Here is a 19,794-nt window from a genome sequence, read left to right as displayed (position 1 = left end):
CGATAGAAATTGTTTTTTTTTAGCCCTCATATCCAAATCATCGAAAAAAGTTTCTTTCCAAATTAGTTTGAAGAGAAATCTTTTAAATTTATCAAATATTTTTATATTGAGTATAAAATTTGAAAATCTATCTATTGAATTGTATGTTTTTATTATATTATTCATGCTTGCAAAATTTCAAGAAAATCAAAAATTCATTGCTATGTTATCAAACAAATGTTAAAATTTCAAGTTTTTGTAATCTAAAATTGTGTATAAAAAATAAGTTCATTGATCAAATAGTAAATAAAATCCAATTTGAACGAAATTTGATATGCATGTTAAGAACATAAGGAATATGAAATTCAACGGTTAGATTTTCAAAATTCATACCTAAAAAAAATGTATATGATAAGTTTGAAGGGTTTCTCTCCAAACTAGTTTGGAGAGAAACTTTGTTCTAAAAATATATAGGATCACAAAAGAAATTCACCTTATATAATTTAGGCATTGAGAATTGAAACCCACTACAATATGCAATTTTATTTTATTATTTTTTTTAATGACTGTCTCAATTCCATTAGATGAGGCTCTTTTTTTATTATTACTGGATTTAGTATCATAATTTTTTATTCATTTTAATTTGAGATTTACTTGTTTGTTTATCCATTTGCAAACCATGCGAAGAGGATTTTATTTTAGAGTTATAATTTTTCAAAAAAATAAAAATAGAAGAGTCTTTGAGCACGTACGCAAGTGCGTGCTCAAAGACTAGTATTCAATAATTATCATTTGTTTTTTGCAATTTTGTTGATGTAGTAATCAATGTTTTAATGATTAGAAGATAATGGAATAATTCAGTATTAACCTTTAAGGGGAAGAAAAGATCCACCAAGCAAATCTTATAAATTTACATAGAATGAAAATGCTATTATGAAAATTACATGTGAAAATATTTACAAAAGCTAGTATGAAGAACTTGATGGATCAATGTAGAAACTTGAAATATTTGTTATGAGCTTTACTAACTGTTTATTTGCTGAAAGTGCTTTAAAAAATAAAGGAAATGTTTTTTATTTTTGGGTGAGGAGCCAGCTAAAATGAGCTCAAAATCCTAAATTATGATAATTGAAAATTATTAACCTTTATAAAAAAAAATTTTTTTTTTAAAAACAAGAATAGAAGCTAGTTTAGAGTTAAGGATCCTTGTATCTAATTCTTTTCTACGGGAGTTAAAAAAAGTAAAAAATAAAAAAAAAATAAAAGTCCATAGGTAAGAATATAGACAAAAAAATTTGTGACACAATACTTTAAATTGTTGTGGGAATATACGTTAATCTTCTCATTGTAATTTTGATTTATTTTTAGTTTGTTTTGTTTCACATTATTTTTCCTAAATAGGAAAAATTTATGAAATTTCACTGATTGTATAGTCCTCACACAAAACTAAACCAAAAAAAAAAAAAAAAAAAACCTTTTTCTCTTTTTTTTTTTTTTTAGAAGACAAAGATGAAGCCACCATAAAGCATTTGAATATACATTCATATGGATATGACTTTAAGCATTCGATAGTTGATACATTATATGAACTTACATTAATAGGATGGGACACATTAAAGAGAAGGGGTAATATATTTCATTGAAAGCAGTAAGCTTGTAACCGCATATTTCTTATTTATGCAATTTTTTAAACTTCCCTTGCCCTTCTTTTATCCCCTGATCCCCTTCTTAATCTCATATTCCTCCTAAAATGGTGATAAAAAAACAAATACCAATGCCTTGGTGCAAACCAAACTAACTCATGAATTTTGAGAAAATAGTTTTTCTGCTATCATCATCTATGGCAGACCTCCTAGCTCTCCTAAGACACACAGAAAGAAAAAAAAAAATAGTGAATTCATAGAAATCAAGGCATTACATAAAAACGTCAATTAGAATTAATGGAAAGTAAAACGTAAAAAAATAAGTTCAAAGAATGCTAAAAACAAAATAGATTGGTGAAAAATAAGTCTTCAACCATGAAAATTCTAAAGCATCAACGGATATAATTACCGCATCATTAAAAACCCATTCTGAATCTAATTGTATATGCACAACAACCAATTTTCATTTTCATGTGCATTGCATCATCCTATGAAGCAGGGGATCCCAATTAAATAAGAATTACCAATCGAATAAACATATTCAATCCCTAAAGCTATCATCAATGTTTAGATAGACCAATATGCCAAAGCATGGGCATAAATTGTAATTGTTCAATTAGAGAAATATTGTAAGGCTTATTTAACTATAGGGTGAAAGAACAAATAAGATGCTACACTTATACACTCTAAACGAACTATACCATCACCCAATTATTGGTTTCAAGATTTTTGGCACACCACATACGGATGGTAAGTACTCCACAAATTCATCCTTTGTTCACTGAAAAATAATTAAAAAAAAGGAGGAAAATAGCCAATACAAAATTTATGCTTTGGCTACTTCTTGCCTGAGCTTTTTTGGTTGTTATCTTTAAGATGAGTTTGGTTTAGCTTTTTAAAACTGAGTTTCTTGAAAAAGTGGGGTTTTTAAAAAATGCAATATGAAAAAATGTTTTTTGAAAAAACTGAGTATTTGGTAAAAGCTGTTAGAAAGTGTTTTTTAGAAAAGCTGAGTATTTGGCTAGCACTTATAAAAAGTGGTGGTTTGAGTGATAAATTACCAAAAAGGACAATATAAATATAAATGAGTTTTTTTTTTTTTTTATATAAGAAATATAAAGGAGTTTGTTTCATACTTAAATCAACTACTTCATATTGGACCGTGGAAGTTTCTCTAACATAGGGGGAGGCCACTCCAAACCCTAGCCATTCAGTAGAAGGCTGTGCCTATCCTGGGGGTTAGGCTTTCCTTGTTCTCCTCGTGTGTCTCGAACTACGAGTGTGAGTCCATTCCTGCTGTAACATCAGTCTGCATCAATATGGAGGAGTTGTTTGTAAGGTGGAAAAAACTCTCGCTTTTAGAATAGGAGTGTGAATATAGTGGTGGCACGATAGATACGAAAGGGGGTAGGACCATTGCAGCAAAATTCCTCACACGACGAGCTCTGAATATGGAAGCCATTGGTCGGACGTTCAAACAACTATGGCAAACAAAAAAGGGTTTTGTGGTCAAGGATTTAGGGAATCATGTGGTATTATTCGTTTTCTCAGATGAAGCTGATGTGGATAGGGTCTTAATGGGTGAACCATGGAGTTATGATAAATTCCTAGTGTCTCTATGTAAATTAGAGAAGAATGTCGCAGTAAGGGATCTGGTTTTTGATAAAACGTCTTTTTGGGTACAACTACATGATTTGCCTGTGGGAGAGATGAACTAGGAAGCCGCGGCTGAGATTGGAAAGGTCATGGGAGAAGTATAGAAGGGTGCTCGTGAATGGGGAAACCATGATTTGAGCAGCTTCATGAGGATACGAGTTAAGGTGGATACAACAAAACCACTCTGTCATGGGAGAAAGTTTCGGAGTCCAGATGGGGAGGTGGGATGGATTGATTCAAATACGAACGCCTTCCGAATATTTGCTACTGGTGTGGTAGGTTGTCTCATAGCGATAAGGATTGTGAACTCTGGATTAAGAGCAATGGTTCCCTGACTGAAGAAGATAGACAGTTTGGTGCTTGGCTTCGGGCTCCAACGACGAATACAAGAAGATGTTCAGTTGTCCAGGTAGAGGGTGTGGAAGAAGACAAACGAAGAGATGAGGTGGTTGACGAAGTGGCGGCGAGGGGTTCTACGTGTCAGGCGGAGGAGATAGAAAGGGAGACGGGACATGACGGCGAGCCCAAGAAGAATCTGAAAGCTGAGGTAGGGGTATTTTCGAAATTTCATTCAAGTGATGATTACGTTTCCGAAATCCCAGGGGTTATAAAAGTTAAGGCTAGTATCTCGGGTAGGAAGGCAGAGTTTCAGGAGGTCTTGAATGATATTGATTTCAATATTTCTAAGTTTGATATTCCAACTATTGGCCCAAGCAAGAGCGGGCCCATTTTGGAAGTGGAACAGCCCAAGTGTCTTAATTTGCCTAGTGGTGTTAGTGAGGATGGGCTAAGCCTAGAAACAGATGAGGTTTTGGGCCAAAATTGCATTTCACAGGGAGTAGAGATAAGAGGCCGTGGCTGGAAGAGATTAGTGCAAGAAAGACACTTAAGTGAAGCCCAGACAGTTCCTACGCAGAAAAAAAGAACATATAGAGACGTCAAGGAAGTGAATAACATTATGTCCCCAGGGAAGAAACGCTATGTACTTCCCAAAAACCAAATGCCAACGGCGGAGGCTGCAGGGCAGCCCCGCTGAGAACAATGAGTTGCATTGCTTGGAACTGCCGTGGGCTTGGGAACCTATGAACAGTGGAGGAACTTGAAGATATTATTTGAGCACAAGATCCCCTAATTCTCTTTCTATCAGAGACCTGGGCTGAAAAGAAGGATAAATTAGAAAGGTTACGGTGTAAGATCAAATATGCTAGTCTATTTATCGTCCCTAGTCAGGGTAGGAGCGGTGGGTTAGCGCTTTTGTGGAAACATGACAACGTTGTGTGGGTAGACAGCTTCTCCAAGAACCATATTGATGCAGTAGTTAATGGTGGTTCTTCTGATGCATGGCATTTCACCAGTTTTTATGGAGAGCCGGATACAAACTTCAGGGATGAAGCTTGGGGAATGCTTCGTATGTTACGTGCCAAACCACATTTGCCATGGTGTTGCATGGGCGACTTCAACGAAATCCTCAAAACTGAAGAAAAGAGAGGAGGTCGGATTAGACCAGATGGCCAAATGCAAGCTTTTAGGGATGTATTGGATTTTTGCGGTTTCATGGATCTTGGTTATACGGGTCCAGAGTTCACTTGGCAGGGGCGGAGGCATGGGTATGTGATCTGGGAACGTCTAGATAGAGGAGTGGCCAATTACAATTGGGTAGTGAAATTTCCTGCATCCACCATCCGTCACCTTCATTGCCATTCATCGGATCACCGACCTATAAGTTTGGTTTTTAACCCAAATAATGAGTCCCAAAGGTGTTTTAGAAGGCCATTCCGATTCGAAGAAATGTGGTTGTCCAATAGCGGGTGTAGCGCCACAGTCTTGAGAGCATGGCAGATTCATCAAGAAGGCACACCAATGTTTAGAGTAGAAAAAAAAAACTGAAGAAATGTAAGAAGATGTTGAAGGCTTGGAGTAAAGATCACTTTGGGAACATTAAAAAACATATTGTAAAGAAGAAAGAATCTCTTTGGAAGGCAGAGGAATCAGCTGCAAAGGGGGGAAGCTATAATGTGGTAGTTCAGCTTCGTCGTGAGTTAAATATTTTGCTGGAAAAGGAAAGTCAAATGTGGAGGCAACGATCCAGAATTCAATGGGTGGCAAAGGGAGACAAAAACACGAAATATTTTCATGGGGTGGCTACACAAAGAAAACGAAAGAATTTCATCAAGGGTGTTCGAGATTCAGAAGGTAGATGGCAAACAGCTGAGGGGGTGATATTGGACATCTTTGTGGACTTTTATACCAAGCTATTCACTTCATCAGATGTTAAGGACCTTGACTGAGTCTTGGTTAGAGTTAAAAGGGTGGTGACAGATGATATGAATGTTGAATTACAAAAGCCTTACAGTATGGACGAGGTTGAAATTGCTATTAGACAAATGGCACCATCTAAGGCTCCGAGTCCGGATGGGATGCCCCCGCTCTTTTACCAAACCTTTTGGCAGGACATTGGGACAGAAGTTTCAGAAGCTGTTCTCTCTTGTTTAAACTCTGGTACACTCCTTAAATCCATAAATCATACTTTCATCACCTTGATCCCTAAAGTTAGCAATCCTGAGAATGTTTCTGAGTTTAGGCCAATAAGTTTATGTAACGTACTTTATAAAATTCCTAGTAAGGTTATCGCTAATAGACTTAAGCCCATTCTAAATTCTATTGTGTCAGAAGCTCAGAGTGCCTTTATAGCAAATAGACTTATAACAGATAACATATTGATTGCTTTTGGTCAAATATAAAGAGATCTCCTACGGGGTCATTATCAAACACAACCTTGTGCTATGAAAATGACTTCTTAAATCCTTAAACTAATTAGTGTCCCACAAATTTTGAAATTTTTTTTTTAATAATAGGGGGCCTTAAACCAATTATTCAACAGCACTTATAAAATTCATCTTAAAAATAATAATAATAGAGAGATCCCCTACAGGGTCATTATCAAACACAACCCTGTGTTATGAAAATGACTTCTTAAATCCTTAAACTAATTAGTGTCCTCTGCTCTCTCTTTCTCTCTCTATAACTTTCCTAGGAAAGTAAATTCCAAAAGGAAAATTAATTTCGATTTAGGGGTTTTTTTTTTTTTTTGGTGTGAATAATGTCTCAAACAGGAAAATTGATGCTGAATCTAGATCAATAGAGCACAAAAATGCTAAGTTGAAACTCTTAACAAAAAAAAAAAAAATTAATAATAATGTAACATAATTGCTAATAAAACAACTCCTCTTTATACATAAATCTCTCGTCTCAAAGCATCACCAAAGTAGATCGAATGGACATGGACTGAAGTGAACCAAAAGAGACCCGTATACTAGGTTGATGTGACTCAATAGAAGTGTTACAACAATAAATATTATGCTTCGGTTTTTAGAAAATAAGACAAAAGCAGAAAAAGCATGTTTCAGCCAAATCAAGGAGAGAATTTGGTCCAAAATGCAAGGGTGGAAGGAAAGATTACTCTCACAAGCGGGGAAGGAAATCATGATTAAGGCCGTGATACAATCTATTCCTACCTACTCAATAAGTGTGTTCCATCTCCCAATTAGGTTAATCAAAGATATCGAGGCAATGATACACAAATTTTGGTGGGGAAACCAAGATAACACAAGGAAGATGCATTAGGTAAAATGGTCCACCTTATGCTCCCCTAAATCTCTTAGGGGTATGGGCTTTCGTGATCTTCGGCAATTTAATGATGCTCTTCTAGGGAAGTAGGTTTGGAGGTTGTACCATGAGAAAGATACCCTGCTCTACAAAGTCTTTAAATCAAAATTCTTTCCGAATGGAAGTATTTTTGATGTTAAGATCACCCCCGCAGCTCTTTCGCTTGGAAGAGTATTCTGCGGGCTCGGAATGTAATACGTAAGGGTGCTAGGTGGAGAATAGGAGATGGGTCAATTAATATTTGGGAGCACAGGTGGCTTGATGACGCAGGGGGTGGTAAAATTTTATCGCCTCATCGAGATCCATCCCTAACTGTAGTGAAGGACCTTTTCTTGCCAGGTACAAAGTGTTGGAATGAAGAGCTCATAGACAGGAACTTCTTTCAATCAGAGGCGGAGTGTATTAAGAGCATCCCTGTCAGCGTTCACACCTTAGAGGACCTGCTTATGTGGCCTCTGACCCCAAATGGTAATTACATTGTTAGGAGTGCATACAGGTTACTAGCCTCGGAGTCCCATTATTCACAACCTGGCACCTCAAACTCTGATGGTTTGAAGCAGCTATGGAATGGTATTTGGAAATTGCAGGTTCCAAATAAAGCAAGACACTTCATTTGGCGGGCCTCAAGCGAGTCTCTACCTACCCGGTGTAATCTTCGATTCCGTCATGTAATCTCGGATAATGTTTGTAGTTTATGTGAAGAACACCTCGAGGATGTTATTCATTGCCTTTGGATGTGCGATCATGTCAAATGCATTTGGTTCTCGGACCCAATTTTCAACTACCCAAGATCAAGGAATTTCGCCAAGTTTAGCGATCTGGCCTCCTTTGTGCTTTCAGAATCTACTCCAAGTACTGTTGCCCTATTTTCTATGGTCGCATGGTGTATTTGGGTTAGAAGAAATAAGGTCAGGGAGAGACAAGAAGTATGGGACGTAGGCGAGACTGTCAAGAGGGCTCAGGACCTTCTGCTGGAATTTCGGGATGCAAATATTCAACGCTCACAATCTATTATCCCAAGAGCAGAGATGAAGTGGAAACCACCGCCACCTGGTTTATTCAAAATAAACTTCGATGGATCCGTTTTTGAGAATCTGGGATGGGCAGGTTTAGGTGTAGCTATACAAGATGCAGAGGGGAGGATCATCACTGCCCTTAGCCAGAAAATTCCTCTCCCAAAATCAGTTGACATGTTGGAAGCCTTGGCTGCGAGAAGAGCACTTACTTTTGCCTAGAAAATTTGTATTTTCCAAGCTGAAATGGAAGGAGACTTTCTGAAGGTTATCTCGGCTTTGAACAACCCCAACAGAAATAGGTCCCACATAGGCCATATTATCCAAGATATTAAATGTGCTAGTCAAAGTATGCAAGTTTTTTTTTTTAATCATGTTAGGAGGAGGGGCAATAAACTAGCCCACTTCCTGGCAAAAAGAGCAGTTCTAGCGGTTGAACTTGACGTGTGGTTAGAAGAGCTACCACCTGATTTGGATGATGTATTTCAGATTGATTTTGCTCAATAATATTGACTTACCCATTTCTCAACAAAAAAAAAAAAAAAAAAATCAACTACTTCATAATACTTAAATCAATTTTTCTTTCTAAAAAAATTATTTTTTTCTCACCAATATTAACTAATAATAACCTACTACTTAAGATTTATTGTGAAAGTATTGTGAAAATATTGTAATAATTGATATTGATTTTAATTTGAACGTACTATTACAATAGATTTTTTCTCTTTCTAAAGAAATTATTTTTTTCTCACTAATATTAGCTAATAATGACCTACCACTTAGTGGGTTCCAGTTAGCTCAACTGATAAAGTCTCTAATAGTTATATAAGAAATTTGGGGTTTAATTCCCGCTTACACCAAAAACTGATTGGTGTCTTGATCTAATGATGAAGAGCTATCATCAAGAGCGGAAGCCATAGGTTAAAACTCTCTCAAAAAAAAAACGTACCACTTAAGATTTATTGTGAAAATATTGTGATAATTTATATTGATTTTAATTCAAATGTACTATTAACATTATTTTTTTCTCTTTCTAAAAAAATTATTTTTTTCTCACCAATATTAGTTAATAATAACCTATCACTTAAGATTTATTGTGATAGTATTTCCTTCTTCTTTTTTTCCTTTTTTTTCTCCTCCACATACCATATTTCCTTCTTTTTTCCTTTTTTTTCCCTCTTTATATCTCCTCCACAAACATACCCTTAGTATTTTCTTTTCTTTTTTTTTCTTTCTTCCCTCTTTTTTTCCTGCCACTTCCTTCAATCTCCAAAACGTTCTACAGAGCTCTTCCTTTTTTTTTTTTTCAACACTTCGTCTGTAACACCCAGCTCTTCCTCTTTCTTTTTTTTTTTTTACTTTCTCCATTTTATCTTAGCACTTCCTCTATAACACCCACGCACTTCTTCACCTTGATCTTCTTTATTCTTTTTTTTTCTCCTCTAAATTCAACCACCCACAAACAGGATGGTTCAGATCAGGAAGATTCACCTAAGGTAATTTCTTTTTTAATTTCACCAAAAATCTTCAATACCTCTCTCTCTTCGTAACCCCAAAAATCTTCAAGGCAGAGCAAAGAGATGAGATGAAAGGAATGAGGAATCTATCGTGAGAACTGAGAACATATTTTGATTTATTGAAGGGTAATTTGGTAATTGCCCATAGAATCCAACGGATATATAAATCAACGCACACGGACTTTTCCAAAATGTACCTCAAAGCTCCATTCTGCAAATGCACGTTCTCTTCACAAATCCAAAATGCAACTTTTTCCAAAAAGTTGCTTTTTATACCTAACCAAACGGGCTTTTTGTATTTGTAGTTTCAAAACGGGCCTTTTGGGTTGAGAAAACTGAAACAAACGGATACTTAATTTCTTATCAAACTAGGAAAGTGTAAAACTTTGTTACTGTGATGGTTTATGTGACAGCCAAAAGAAATGGACAAGTATCTAAGGTTCTAGCTAATAATATGTGTATTGCACATGACCTTTGGACACATATTGCTTTCCTTTTGCTACCATATAACCATGTATGCAGCAAAACCTTATCAATTACATAAATAGTCATTGAAATTTTGATTTTTTTTTCAAACATTAAATCCTTTAATTGTAATGGAGAAAATTGTCCGCCCATCATAATGGACCAACACTTTAGGCTTTGCTTGGTTGGGATGGAAAAGTGTGTGTGTGATATAAAATAGTGAGAGGATAAAAAAGATTTAGGGTATGATTGTGTATGGGGAGTGGACCTAAATCTGCCTCGAAGACCTTAGCCTGAAAAGGAAGTCCCAAGAAACCCCATCCACGGAATAGGCCCAGCCTAACAACCGATGAGGGATCAAGAGGCATCCCGTTGAGAAGAGACCATTTGGGCCCACAACAAAGGTAATCTGTGAAACCCATCTTCTCGAGGAAACATGGCCTAGCTGAGAAGCAGCCATTCTCTAAGCTGAAGACACCCTTTATTCACCTACTTTCCCAAATAACACGTTGAAGAAAGTGCAAGACCCAATATAACAGTCACCTCCACATTAAAGGCTTTCCTCACCTAATGTCAACCACATGCCACATTGAATGTTAAATGACTAGCTTGAACAATGGAAACACCCACAAAAGTCTATCTTCATAATCAAGAAATAGTAGAAAAATGTGTTGATGCGACAAGTAACCTCCTAAATCCAACTAAGAGTAGGACAGCTAGAAAAAGAGGAGGATGGCTATAAAAGAAGGAGGAGAGCAACAGGACCAGAAAAAATCAAAGTAACAATAGAAGAGAGAATGTGAGAAAATCAAAGTAACAATAGAAGAGAGAATGTGAGAAGAGTCTTCACTTGTATTTATCTTTTAAAACCTCTATTTGTACCTCAAGAATATGGTTTCTATGCATATAAGGCCTTAATTCAGTTATATTTGTTGCCAATTATCTTTGTGATCTTCCCCTTGTGGATTTTCATCTCCCATTCTCAAGAAATTAGTTGTGTTGATCTGAATACAAAGCTAGTTATTGTAGCTTTGTATTTTTGACCCCCACAATTTAGTAACTATTTTGTTCTTAGTTTTTTATTTTCAAAAAATGTTTTCTATTTTCTAGACTTGAAAACTTGTTTGGTAATTGAAAACAAATAGGAAAAAAAACTGTTTCCACGTTTAAATTTACAAAGGAAACTAAAAACAAGCAAATAGGTGTGTTTTTATTTCAGTTTCCCAGGGAGCTTGAAAACACAGAGAAAACAAGTGTAATTATGCACTTAAGTGAAGTCCAGGCTTCAAATCTTGGTGGGACAAAAAAAAAACCAAAATATTTACATTAATCTTTTGACTTTGAAAATAGAAGAAACTATTTTTATTTCTATTACTAAAACCAGGCTTCTGAAAACAAAAAAGCTAAAAACAAACATGGATATCAAACAAGATTTTAGTTTTTACTCAAGCGTGTTTAGTTAAAAGAATGAAAAAGTAGAGGGATAGAAAACTCTTTTATTTAATTGAAAAAAAAATAAGATGATAAAAAATGTAACTTGTATAAACTTACTCTCATGTCCATATTACATAAATAATAATAATAATAATAATAATTTTAATGGAGAGTTTTGTTCAATGAGGGAGGAGACAGGTGATCTATTTTTGTTCAAGGTAGTACTCCTTTTAAGCAGCAAAAATTATCTTTAAAGTTATTCTCGTTGACGGTTGCTCCAAGGAAACAGTCAACCAAGTAAATTTTGAGCTTTCCATTTACCATGATCTTATAACTTTATTTTCTATTTTAAGTTTCATGTGAACTTCTGATTCATCAAGGTTAACCATTTGATTGGAGGAAAAACTTCCCAAACTCTAGTTATACTAACAGCTTAAGCAACAAACGTAAACAAATAGTTCAAAAATAATTAAGGCCCAACATTGGTAAATCCTCGAGTACTGTCAATTTGAACGTCTCGACAATTTGCACCTAAAAGGCACTGGATGTAAACCCGAAGGCAACAACAAAAATTTGCATCCATAATCAGCGGTACCTAAAGTGCAGTACCCAAAGGAAGGTAGCAAATGAAACTGCCCGAAGGCAACTGAAACTCATTTTTCCGGTACTAAACCTTACATACCACTCTGGTCAGTGGTCACAACAAAAATGTGGGTAAGTCTAAAAAATCATATTTTGCCACCTTAACGGAAAGTCAAAATAATAAAGTTAAAATATTCAGTCTAAATTTATATGGTACATATAAAGCCTTGCCTCTTTAACCCTGGGCAACCCTATGTTCTCCGGTTTATCCACGTGCTTCATACACTTGGTGATTGATTAAATTCCTCTCTTTTTTTCTATTTTTTTTTCCCTTTTAATGCAAGTACTGAACTTTGTGCCGACTGGACCACATCAGATTATCGCTATAGTTGAGATGAGACTGACACTGGAAGAGGATGGTGTGAAGAGTGGAGAGAGCAGACAATATCAGAATACACAGGCTTGGAAAAGAATGGCTTTTACAATTGTAAGTCCATAATTCAATTATCGCGGTATGTATAACAGCTTTTACCTCACAGCACAGAAATTCCAGAAGAAATGCAGAGCTTTGAGTCAGCACCACCACTAATTACGCTGTCACCTTTCCACCAGTCAGCACATAGTACCTGAATTAACAAAAGAGATCACCATATTAACGAAAACATTAGAATCTTTGCATTAAAGAAAAGATGAAACAGAGAGGCTAAATTCATACCTTGTCCTTGTGTGACTCAATGACAGCTAGAGGCCACTGCAACATGACAAAATGTTGTTCAGTAAAACATTTTTCCTAAAAATAGGCTGTGCACATGAATTACAGATAAATACTAGAAGCAGGGAGAATTTAATACCGCAGTTCTTAGATCCCATAACATAACTTTCCCATCATATGATGAAGAAACTAAATGAAACCAAGATTTGTCATGCCACTTGCAAGCCGAAATCCAAGAAGTGTGAGATGAGAACTGAAAGACCGGAGCAGAAGTTCCTTCAAAATTTATAATTCAAGTCAGATGCAAATATGCGTGTGTTAGAGAGAGAAAGAGTGAGAGCCAATGGTACTTCAGTAGTTTAACAGACCTGGTTTACGAGGATCCCATATCCTAAGAATGGGATCAGAACCACCAGCTGCAATGAGAGCAGAACTTTCACCTCCAACATCAAGGCAGTTGAGGACTTTCGTGCAGAACTGTCCATGGAGGAGAGAGTTATAAACTAAACTTGGAAGTGAGTGGCCTAATCCAATTCTGAACAGAAAGTAAGTCTAGGAAAATAAACATGTTGCTGTTATAGCTTGTGACATGCATCTAATGCTAAGAGACAACATGCTTTGCTTTTTCCAGAAAATAAATTTAAGAACAAATAAAGGAAGAATTCAAATTGGAGAAACATAAAATAGGCAATTTAAAAAATAGTATTGAATCATCTTGCATAGTATTCTGGATTATCATTTTGCTCAATAGTCAGTGATTTCAATCAGCATGGACTTATGATGTTCAATATAAGCCCACTTCAAGAAATTTTGATAACCAAATACACGCCCTCTCATTCCCACCACAGATAAACTAGCAACTTTGTTTTTAACTTTTGTGATAAATTGCCTAAAACAATTAAACAAACAGAAACAGATAGACAGAGACAACTGAAGGATATTTGCACTTACTATGTCCGACGAATTTTTGCCTGTCTCGGCATCCCATAATCTAATAGAATGATCCCATGATGCAGAATATATTGTTTCCTGCTGTGGCCATACCACAGAAGATACGCATTGTGTATGGCCTACAAGTGTAGACACAGCCTCCCCCTAAAACATAATGATAACAAAAATTACTTTCCACAAAACATATAATTGGGGGGTAACATCTTAAACTCAAAACCTATTTATGAAAAGATTGTTAAAAAGAACAACAAAAGGGCAAACAAACAAAATAATGAATGAAATTATAATCAGAGTTCAACATATAAGAATGTTCTACAGTTTTCCACAAGAAATAGTTTCTTTACAACTGCATCAATGAAAAAACTAGCCTTTCAATGATTAAGCGACATCTCCTTAATGAAGCATCAGACTCTTTCTAACATCTAAATTTAAGTATTACCTTTCCCATCATGTCATTATTTGTTTTGTGAACAGAATCACATCAAATATTTTACGCTTTAAATCAGATATTCAAACATATTTTAATACCACAAAGGGAGCATGAGCATGAGCATGAGCATGAGCATGAGCATGAAAAATCCATACCTCCAATTGAGATTCATCAGCTTGATCATTCCCTTTTCTCTTCTTAATTGACACCAGATCACCATCACTTTGTGAGTCATTAGTCTGCCATAACTTGATCGTGCTATCCCAAGAACCTGAACAAACCTAAGCATATGGAAACATCCCACCGGTCCCAATAACGAAAAAAAGAGGAAATTATTAGCTTAACTTTAAACCTCATCTTGCCAACATATATATCAATATTTTTTTGTTAGTATTGAAATATCAATAAATATAACCAGAAAAGAAAATGGATCGCACCATATCTCCAGTATTCTGTGCTGCAACACATTGTACGGATTTTGTATGTCCACGCAAAATTTTGAATGCCCTGATTCTGATAGGATCATTTATAGAATCCTCTGTATCAAACTTTCACAGTAAAGGGAAAATATTAATTAGTCAGGACATCAAACTTCCAGTTGTTTTTTTTTTCTTTAAATTTATTTATTTATTTATCGGTAAGTTACACACACACCCAGTGAGATTTGAACCCAAGACCTCACCCTCCCCTCCCATCCCAAAATAATGAGAGGAGAAAATGCAATTTGAATTAAAGCACATTGGCTTTTTCCAATTACCTTCCACAGTCTCAGGGTGCAATCTTTAGAAGCAGTGGCCACAGTAATACCTTCTACACCTGTATATACAAAACAACTTAAAAATTGATAGTGCAAAGAAGTAGCCACTGAAAACCTTGACAATTGGAAAGAAGCAGATATTGGCGATGAAAGAGTAGATGAAAATGATAAATTCAGAAACCAAGTAGCATGAAAAAAAAAAGTATAATATTATTACCAAATTGCTTCAAACATACTAAGTTTTAAACAAAATTCAGGCCAGAGAGGTCCCAAGTTCAGATGCAACAGTTAATTTTGACATTTCTGGCAAGGAAGAAGCACTTTAGAGATTATCAATCACTGTATCTTATACCTTTTCGGTTGATGACACCAACAGAAGCAATAACGTCACTATGTCCTTCCAATATATGCGTACACTCTCCAGCAGCTTTCCATATCCTTAAGGAAGATAAAAGTCAATATTTTGCATATTTTAACTTCATAACAATGGGGAAACTAATCAGCTTTTAAATAACCATAAAAAGCAAGAAATTTTACCTCAGGGAAAAAATATAACAAAAAACTTTTACTTACAAAAAACAATAACAAAATTTTATTTGGATAATTACCTTGCTAAACTGTCATAGCACCCAGTCACAATGAACCTGCAAACAGCACATTAGTGCAGTATTCAGAAGTCAAAACTAAAGTTTTTTTTTCTGCTTCTTATTTGTAATTAAAAATTAAAAAAAAAGAGCTATATGGAATATTAACATAAAATGAAGACAATATATCTTGTAATAAAGTCATAACTACTGCACCATGACTTGATGCAATGTGTTATTGAACAAATGAAGATTCTACTCTATAAAATTATTGCAATAAAGCAATTCTGGTTAACATTTGCAAGAAGGATTTTTTTTAATAAGTAGAGAAAAAATTTATTGACAAGAGACTACTTCATGTATAATGAACACAAACAATTCTAAAGAGTCAAAATGAAAAAGTATTATATACAGAGGGGCAACGACTCTATAAACTCTGCAATTGAGTTTCTATTAGTGAAACCTCATGTGCAAGACCAATCAAATAGAGAACTAGGAAACATTGCTATCAATTGAGTCCATGCACTTTCTGCTTCCTCAAACCTATGAAAATTTCATTCCATCCATAATATCTATGTCAAATTCAAATACAAAGGGGTCCCTGTTCCAAACATCCAACGAATGCTTGCCAACCCAATTTCTCCATCCAAACAAGAGGTCAATGACCTTTTCGAATAAGTCACATCCACTAAATCCACGAGAATCTAAAAACAAAGCTCCACAACATTTGCAACAAGGATGCCACCTTTATTATTCTTATATACATTCTACACTATATTCATGTGTTTTGCACTTTCCATTATCTAATAATGATTGTCAGACTACCCATGAACAATAACAACCAAGCCGTTAGTGCCAAAATTTCAAAATCAACAGCCACATGTATTCTTTTCCACCATTCTATTTTATCCTAAGCCATATTCTTAGTTACCTTCCTAATAAACATGGTGTATGTTTTGTGATTTCCGTTATATAAGCATCTCGTAATCTAAGAAATATGTATGGAGTACCCATGAACAACAACTTTAACAACTAAGCTTCAATCCTAACAAACTAGTCAAGGTCAGCCACATGTACTATTTTTTTCTATCAAAAGTCATATTTCTCTATTATATCCTTAATTGACATGTCCATTTTTACTACTAATGCATACCTGGGATCTGAACCATCAACCGAGCTAACCCAATCATCATGCAATGAAGGTTCTTCTTCTTTCCTTGGGGCCACAGCCTTTATGTATTCAATTTCCAATATCTTTTCCTGTAATAATAAACCAAAAATCAAAATCAAATTGTTAGTTTCTAAAAAGAAAGGAAATTAAATAAATGAATAAATAAAGTGAAGTTACCGCAGAAATGGATTTGGCAAGAAGGAACTTGTCGAGGGACATCCGGACGAGTTCGCCATCGATGAGAAAATCAAAGGGCTGAGTATTCCAATCAGGATTTCCATTTTGGATGAGATTGTTGACAAGAGTGGAAAGCCCCAATCTTGTGAGGTTACTAGGGATCGCAATTGGCAAAGGAGGAACTGTCATAGGTGGTTTGAGCTTCGTCACGAACCGTACTTGGACTCGCCTTGAATTTTCTTCTTCGTTAACCCCATCAATATCCATCTCTCTCTGTCAATTTTTTAATCTGAAACAAGGGGATTTTGTGTGTATGTGTGATTCGAGTCAAAGAGTTGCTAGGGTTTATCAATAAGAGGGGATTTGTGACAAAGAGAAATCTCAGCGCCTCATACGCAATGCACCATTTTGCTAGAAAAAGGGACTTGGGTGGGCTTCAAGTATAAAAATCTAACTGAGCTAATCTCATACGAATAAAGTGTCAAATTTCAAATCTAGACAACTTAAATTTCAACTAAGTAGGTAAATCGTAATTTGTTCAAAAAAAAATTTTGGGCTTTCAAGCCCAATATCCATCCACATGGTTTTAAAAACTGATACGGTGAAAGAACCAAAAAAAGAACTAATTACCAGTTTTCTCGTCGAACCGGTGAGGTTATAAATAATCTAATTATTATTTATTTAAATTATATAAATAATTAATAATTTTTTAATATACTAAAACTAACCAACCAATAGTAATAATATATAACATCTTTTATAAAATTTAACATAATAACATTACAAAACAATCCTCCTTAATACAATGAACTTTCAACAAAACCAAATAAATAAGTTCATTAGTCGTTACATTTACATCCAAATGACAAATAGCAAGTAAGTTCATTACATTCAAATAGCAAATAAGTTTTAAACAAAGAACTAAATAAATAAGTTCATTACATCCAAATAGAAAATAAGTTTAAATAGAGAACTAAATAAATAAGTTCATTACATTTGATTTAAATAGCAAAAAAATTTCAAACAAACAACTAATAAGTTTTAAGGTTCATTTGATAACACAATACCTGATGAAGCAGAGCACAGAGCACAGAGGACGGACCGAGAGGGCGAGACCGAGACCAAAGAAAAAAAAAACCCCCCCAGATTTCAGAAATTCAGAATCAAGTAATCAAAAATCAAAAGCAAAGGGAAAAGGAAAATAAGTTCAATACCTGATGATTGATGGAGCCACTGATGCAGAGAGGGCGAGACCGAGACTAAGGAAAAAAAAAACCAGAAGCAGATCGTGCGTGAGGTGAGACCGTAAAAGTGAGGCAGAGAGAGTGAGGGAGGGATATTCAGAGTTGAGTGAGGCAGAGAGCTTGAGAGCGTGAGAGCGAGGCGCAGAGAGGCAGAGAGCTTGAGATGAGGTTGAGGCGTGAGATGAGAGTGTATAGGATTTTAGTCTTTAGGGTCAGTTTTCAAGTTCCTGGCCAAAACGGCGTAGTTTAGGCTGGGAAAAGGACAAAAAAATCCCAACCCGTTCGATCATGTCGGTTTTCAGTTCTCCGGTTGAACTGGCCGGTTTTCAAAATTTTCCAATTTTTAAGCTATTTTGGGTTTTTACCCATAACCAGACTGGATTGAAAGCCGGTTTTCAGTTGAATCAGTTGGACCGGCTAATCCGGTCCGCTTTTTAAAATCATGGTTTGTTATAAAGTTGAACTTTAAAATAGTTAAATTAGTGTTTTAAGATGTAAATATAATATTTTTGACATATTTGATGCTAATACTCTAAATATGTCATTAGAGTACTAGCATTGCATCCTCAAACACTATTTAATCTATTTTATCAACTTATTTTTCAACTAACTTTACATATCAGTTTTTATTTTTACATACAAGCTAATAGAATAATATGAACTACTTAATAAAATGATAAAAAGTATTATTCTCCCTTTCTTTCTTACCATTATCTTTTTCTCTTCACACAACCACTAGACTAAATATTATTTTTTTACAACCTATAAATAGTAAAGTTGTATATATTCAACCTTATTATTCATAGGTTGCAAATTTTTTTAAGCATGCAAACCCAAATGGAGTGGGTTTCTGTAGTCTTAGGTTGCAAAATAGCAACTGATAGGTGTTTAATGCTAGTGTGTGCTCATAATTTGCTTTTTTTTTTGTGTTTGCATGTTACATAGAATTTGGCAATACTATGTAATAGCATATTTAGTGATGGGTAATAGCATCGCTCTTAATTTGCTCTTAATCCTTTCTAGCATATATTAGTGATGGGTAATAGCATATTTAATGTGTTACGGAGGATCTTAACGGCCTGTCTGGAATGCTATAAGTATATGGATAATAATTATTGTATTGAGATTTAGTTAGTTAGTTACAATTCCAAGCATGTTAATCACATTTAGCACATGTTGGAATTATTAATGCACATGGGAAATAATAGTTACAATAGGATAAGGCCATGTGGGCCAATGAGATTAGAATTAGTCTCCTATAAATACATGATTGTAATCTAATATAAGATACCAATTGAAGAATAAACCAACTTCTTAGTGCATTAGTGCATCTCTCTCTCTTTCTCTTAATCTCTCTCTTTCTCTATGGAAAGTGACTATCTCGAATTAAGTCAATTTTCCTACAATGCCCATCAATATCCTTACAATTCATACTCATCCCCATTAGGAACCTCTAGGTTCCTAACATTTGGTATCAGAACCAGGTTTCGATCCTAAGACCTGTGAGTTATGGGCACATGAGCTAACACAGCCATACATGTGCTAACTGCTAAGCTCACAAAATCTAAGTGACTTTGATTATTTGACTCAATTGCATGCATTCAATTACATGAATTAATTCTAATTTGAGCTAACTTAAAACAACACGTTTTCAAATCCTAAACATTTGTAAAATTTGGGAGGCATTTGAGTTTCAAGGGCAAATCGACCCTTGAAGTAAACCCTCAAGTGTTGATCGCCACATCAAATGTTGATTACTTGACTTTAATTTACTATCAACAGTTGCGTCAGAGCCTCAAATACTTGCTTTTGG

At 35.1% G+C, this 19,794-nt stretch overlaps 2 protein-coding genes across 2 annotated transcripts; one reads left to right on the top strand and one right to left on the bottom strand.

The window, feature by feature from the left end:
• Positions 1–4,319: 4,319 nt before the first annotated feature.
• LOC142635207 (uncharacterized) lies at positions 4,320–5,165 on the top strand. The gene is made up of 2 exons (XM_075809405.1): positions 4,320–4,344; positions 4,426–5,165. The coding sequence occupies exons 1-2, from the start codon at positions 4,320–4,322 to the stop codon at positions 5,163–5,165; spliced, it is 765 nt and encodes a 254-aa protein (XP_075665520.1).
• A 6,768-nt stretch (positions 5,166–11,933) lies between these two features.
• On the bottom strand, positions 11,934–18,174 carry LOC142636410 (ribosome biogenesis protein WDR12 homolog). The gene is made up of 14 exons (XM_075810625.1): positions 17,952–18,174; positions 16,738–17,026; positions 16,543–16,649; positions 15,414–15,449; positions 15,158–15,243; positions 14,806–14,864; positions 14,486–14,596; positions 14,204–14,329; positions 13,619–13,762; positions 13,036–13,144; positions 12,807–12,943; positions 12,671–12,706; positions 12,488–12,581; positions 11,934–12,361 (listed from the first exon to the last, which is right to left on the bottom strand). Exons 2-13 carry the CDS (start codon positions 17,002–17,004, stop codon positions 12,489–12,491), a joined length of 1,311 nt encoding a protein of 436 aa, XP_075666740.1. The 5' UTR covers positions 17,005–17,026; positions 17,952–18,174; the 3' UTR covers positions 11,934–12,361; position 12,488.
• Positions 18,175–19,794: the final 1,620 nt, after the last annotated feature.

The sequence above is a fragment of the Castanea sativa genome, chromosome 5, assembly GCF_040712315.1.
Source record: "Castanea sativa cultivar Marrone di Chiusa Pesio chromosome 5, ASM4071231v1".
NCBI lineage: Eukaryota > Viridiplantae > Streptophyta > Magnoliopsida > Fagales > Fagaceae > Castanea > Castanea sativa.
This window is presented reverse-complemented; position numbering and strand designations above follow the sequence as displayed.

Coding starts and splice junctions, on each gene's coding strand:
- LOC142635207 (XM_075809405.1), top strand. CDS start 4,320: ATGAGTTGCATTGCTTGGAACTGCC. Junction 4,345..4,425: donor TTGCATTGCTTGGAACTGCC/GTGGGCTTGGGA, acceptor TCTTTCTATCAG/AGACCTGGGCTGAAAAGAAG.
- LOC142636410 (XM_075810625.1), bottom strand. CDS start 17,004: ATGGATATTGATGGGGTTAACGAAGAAGAAAATTCAAGGCGAGTCCAA. Junction 14,865..15,157: donor TGGTGTCATCAACCGAAAAG/GTATAAGATACA, acceptor TTGTATATACAG/GTGTAGAAGGTATTACTGTG. Junction 13,145..13,618: donor GCAAAAATTCGTCGGACATA/GTAAGTGCAAAT, acceptor CTCCATGGACAG/TTCTGCACGAAAGTCCTCAA.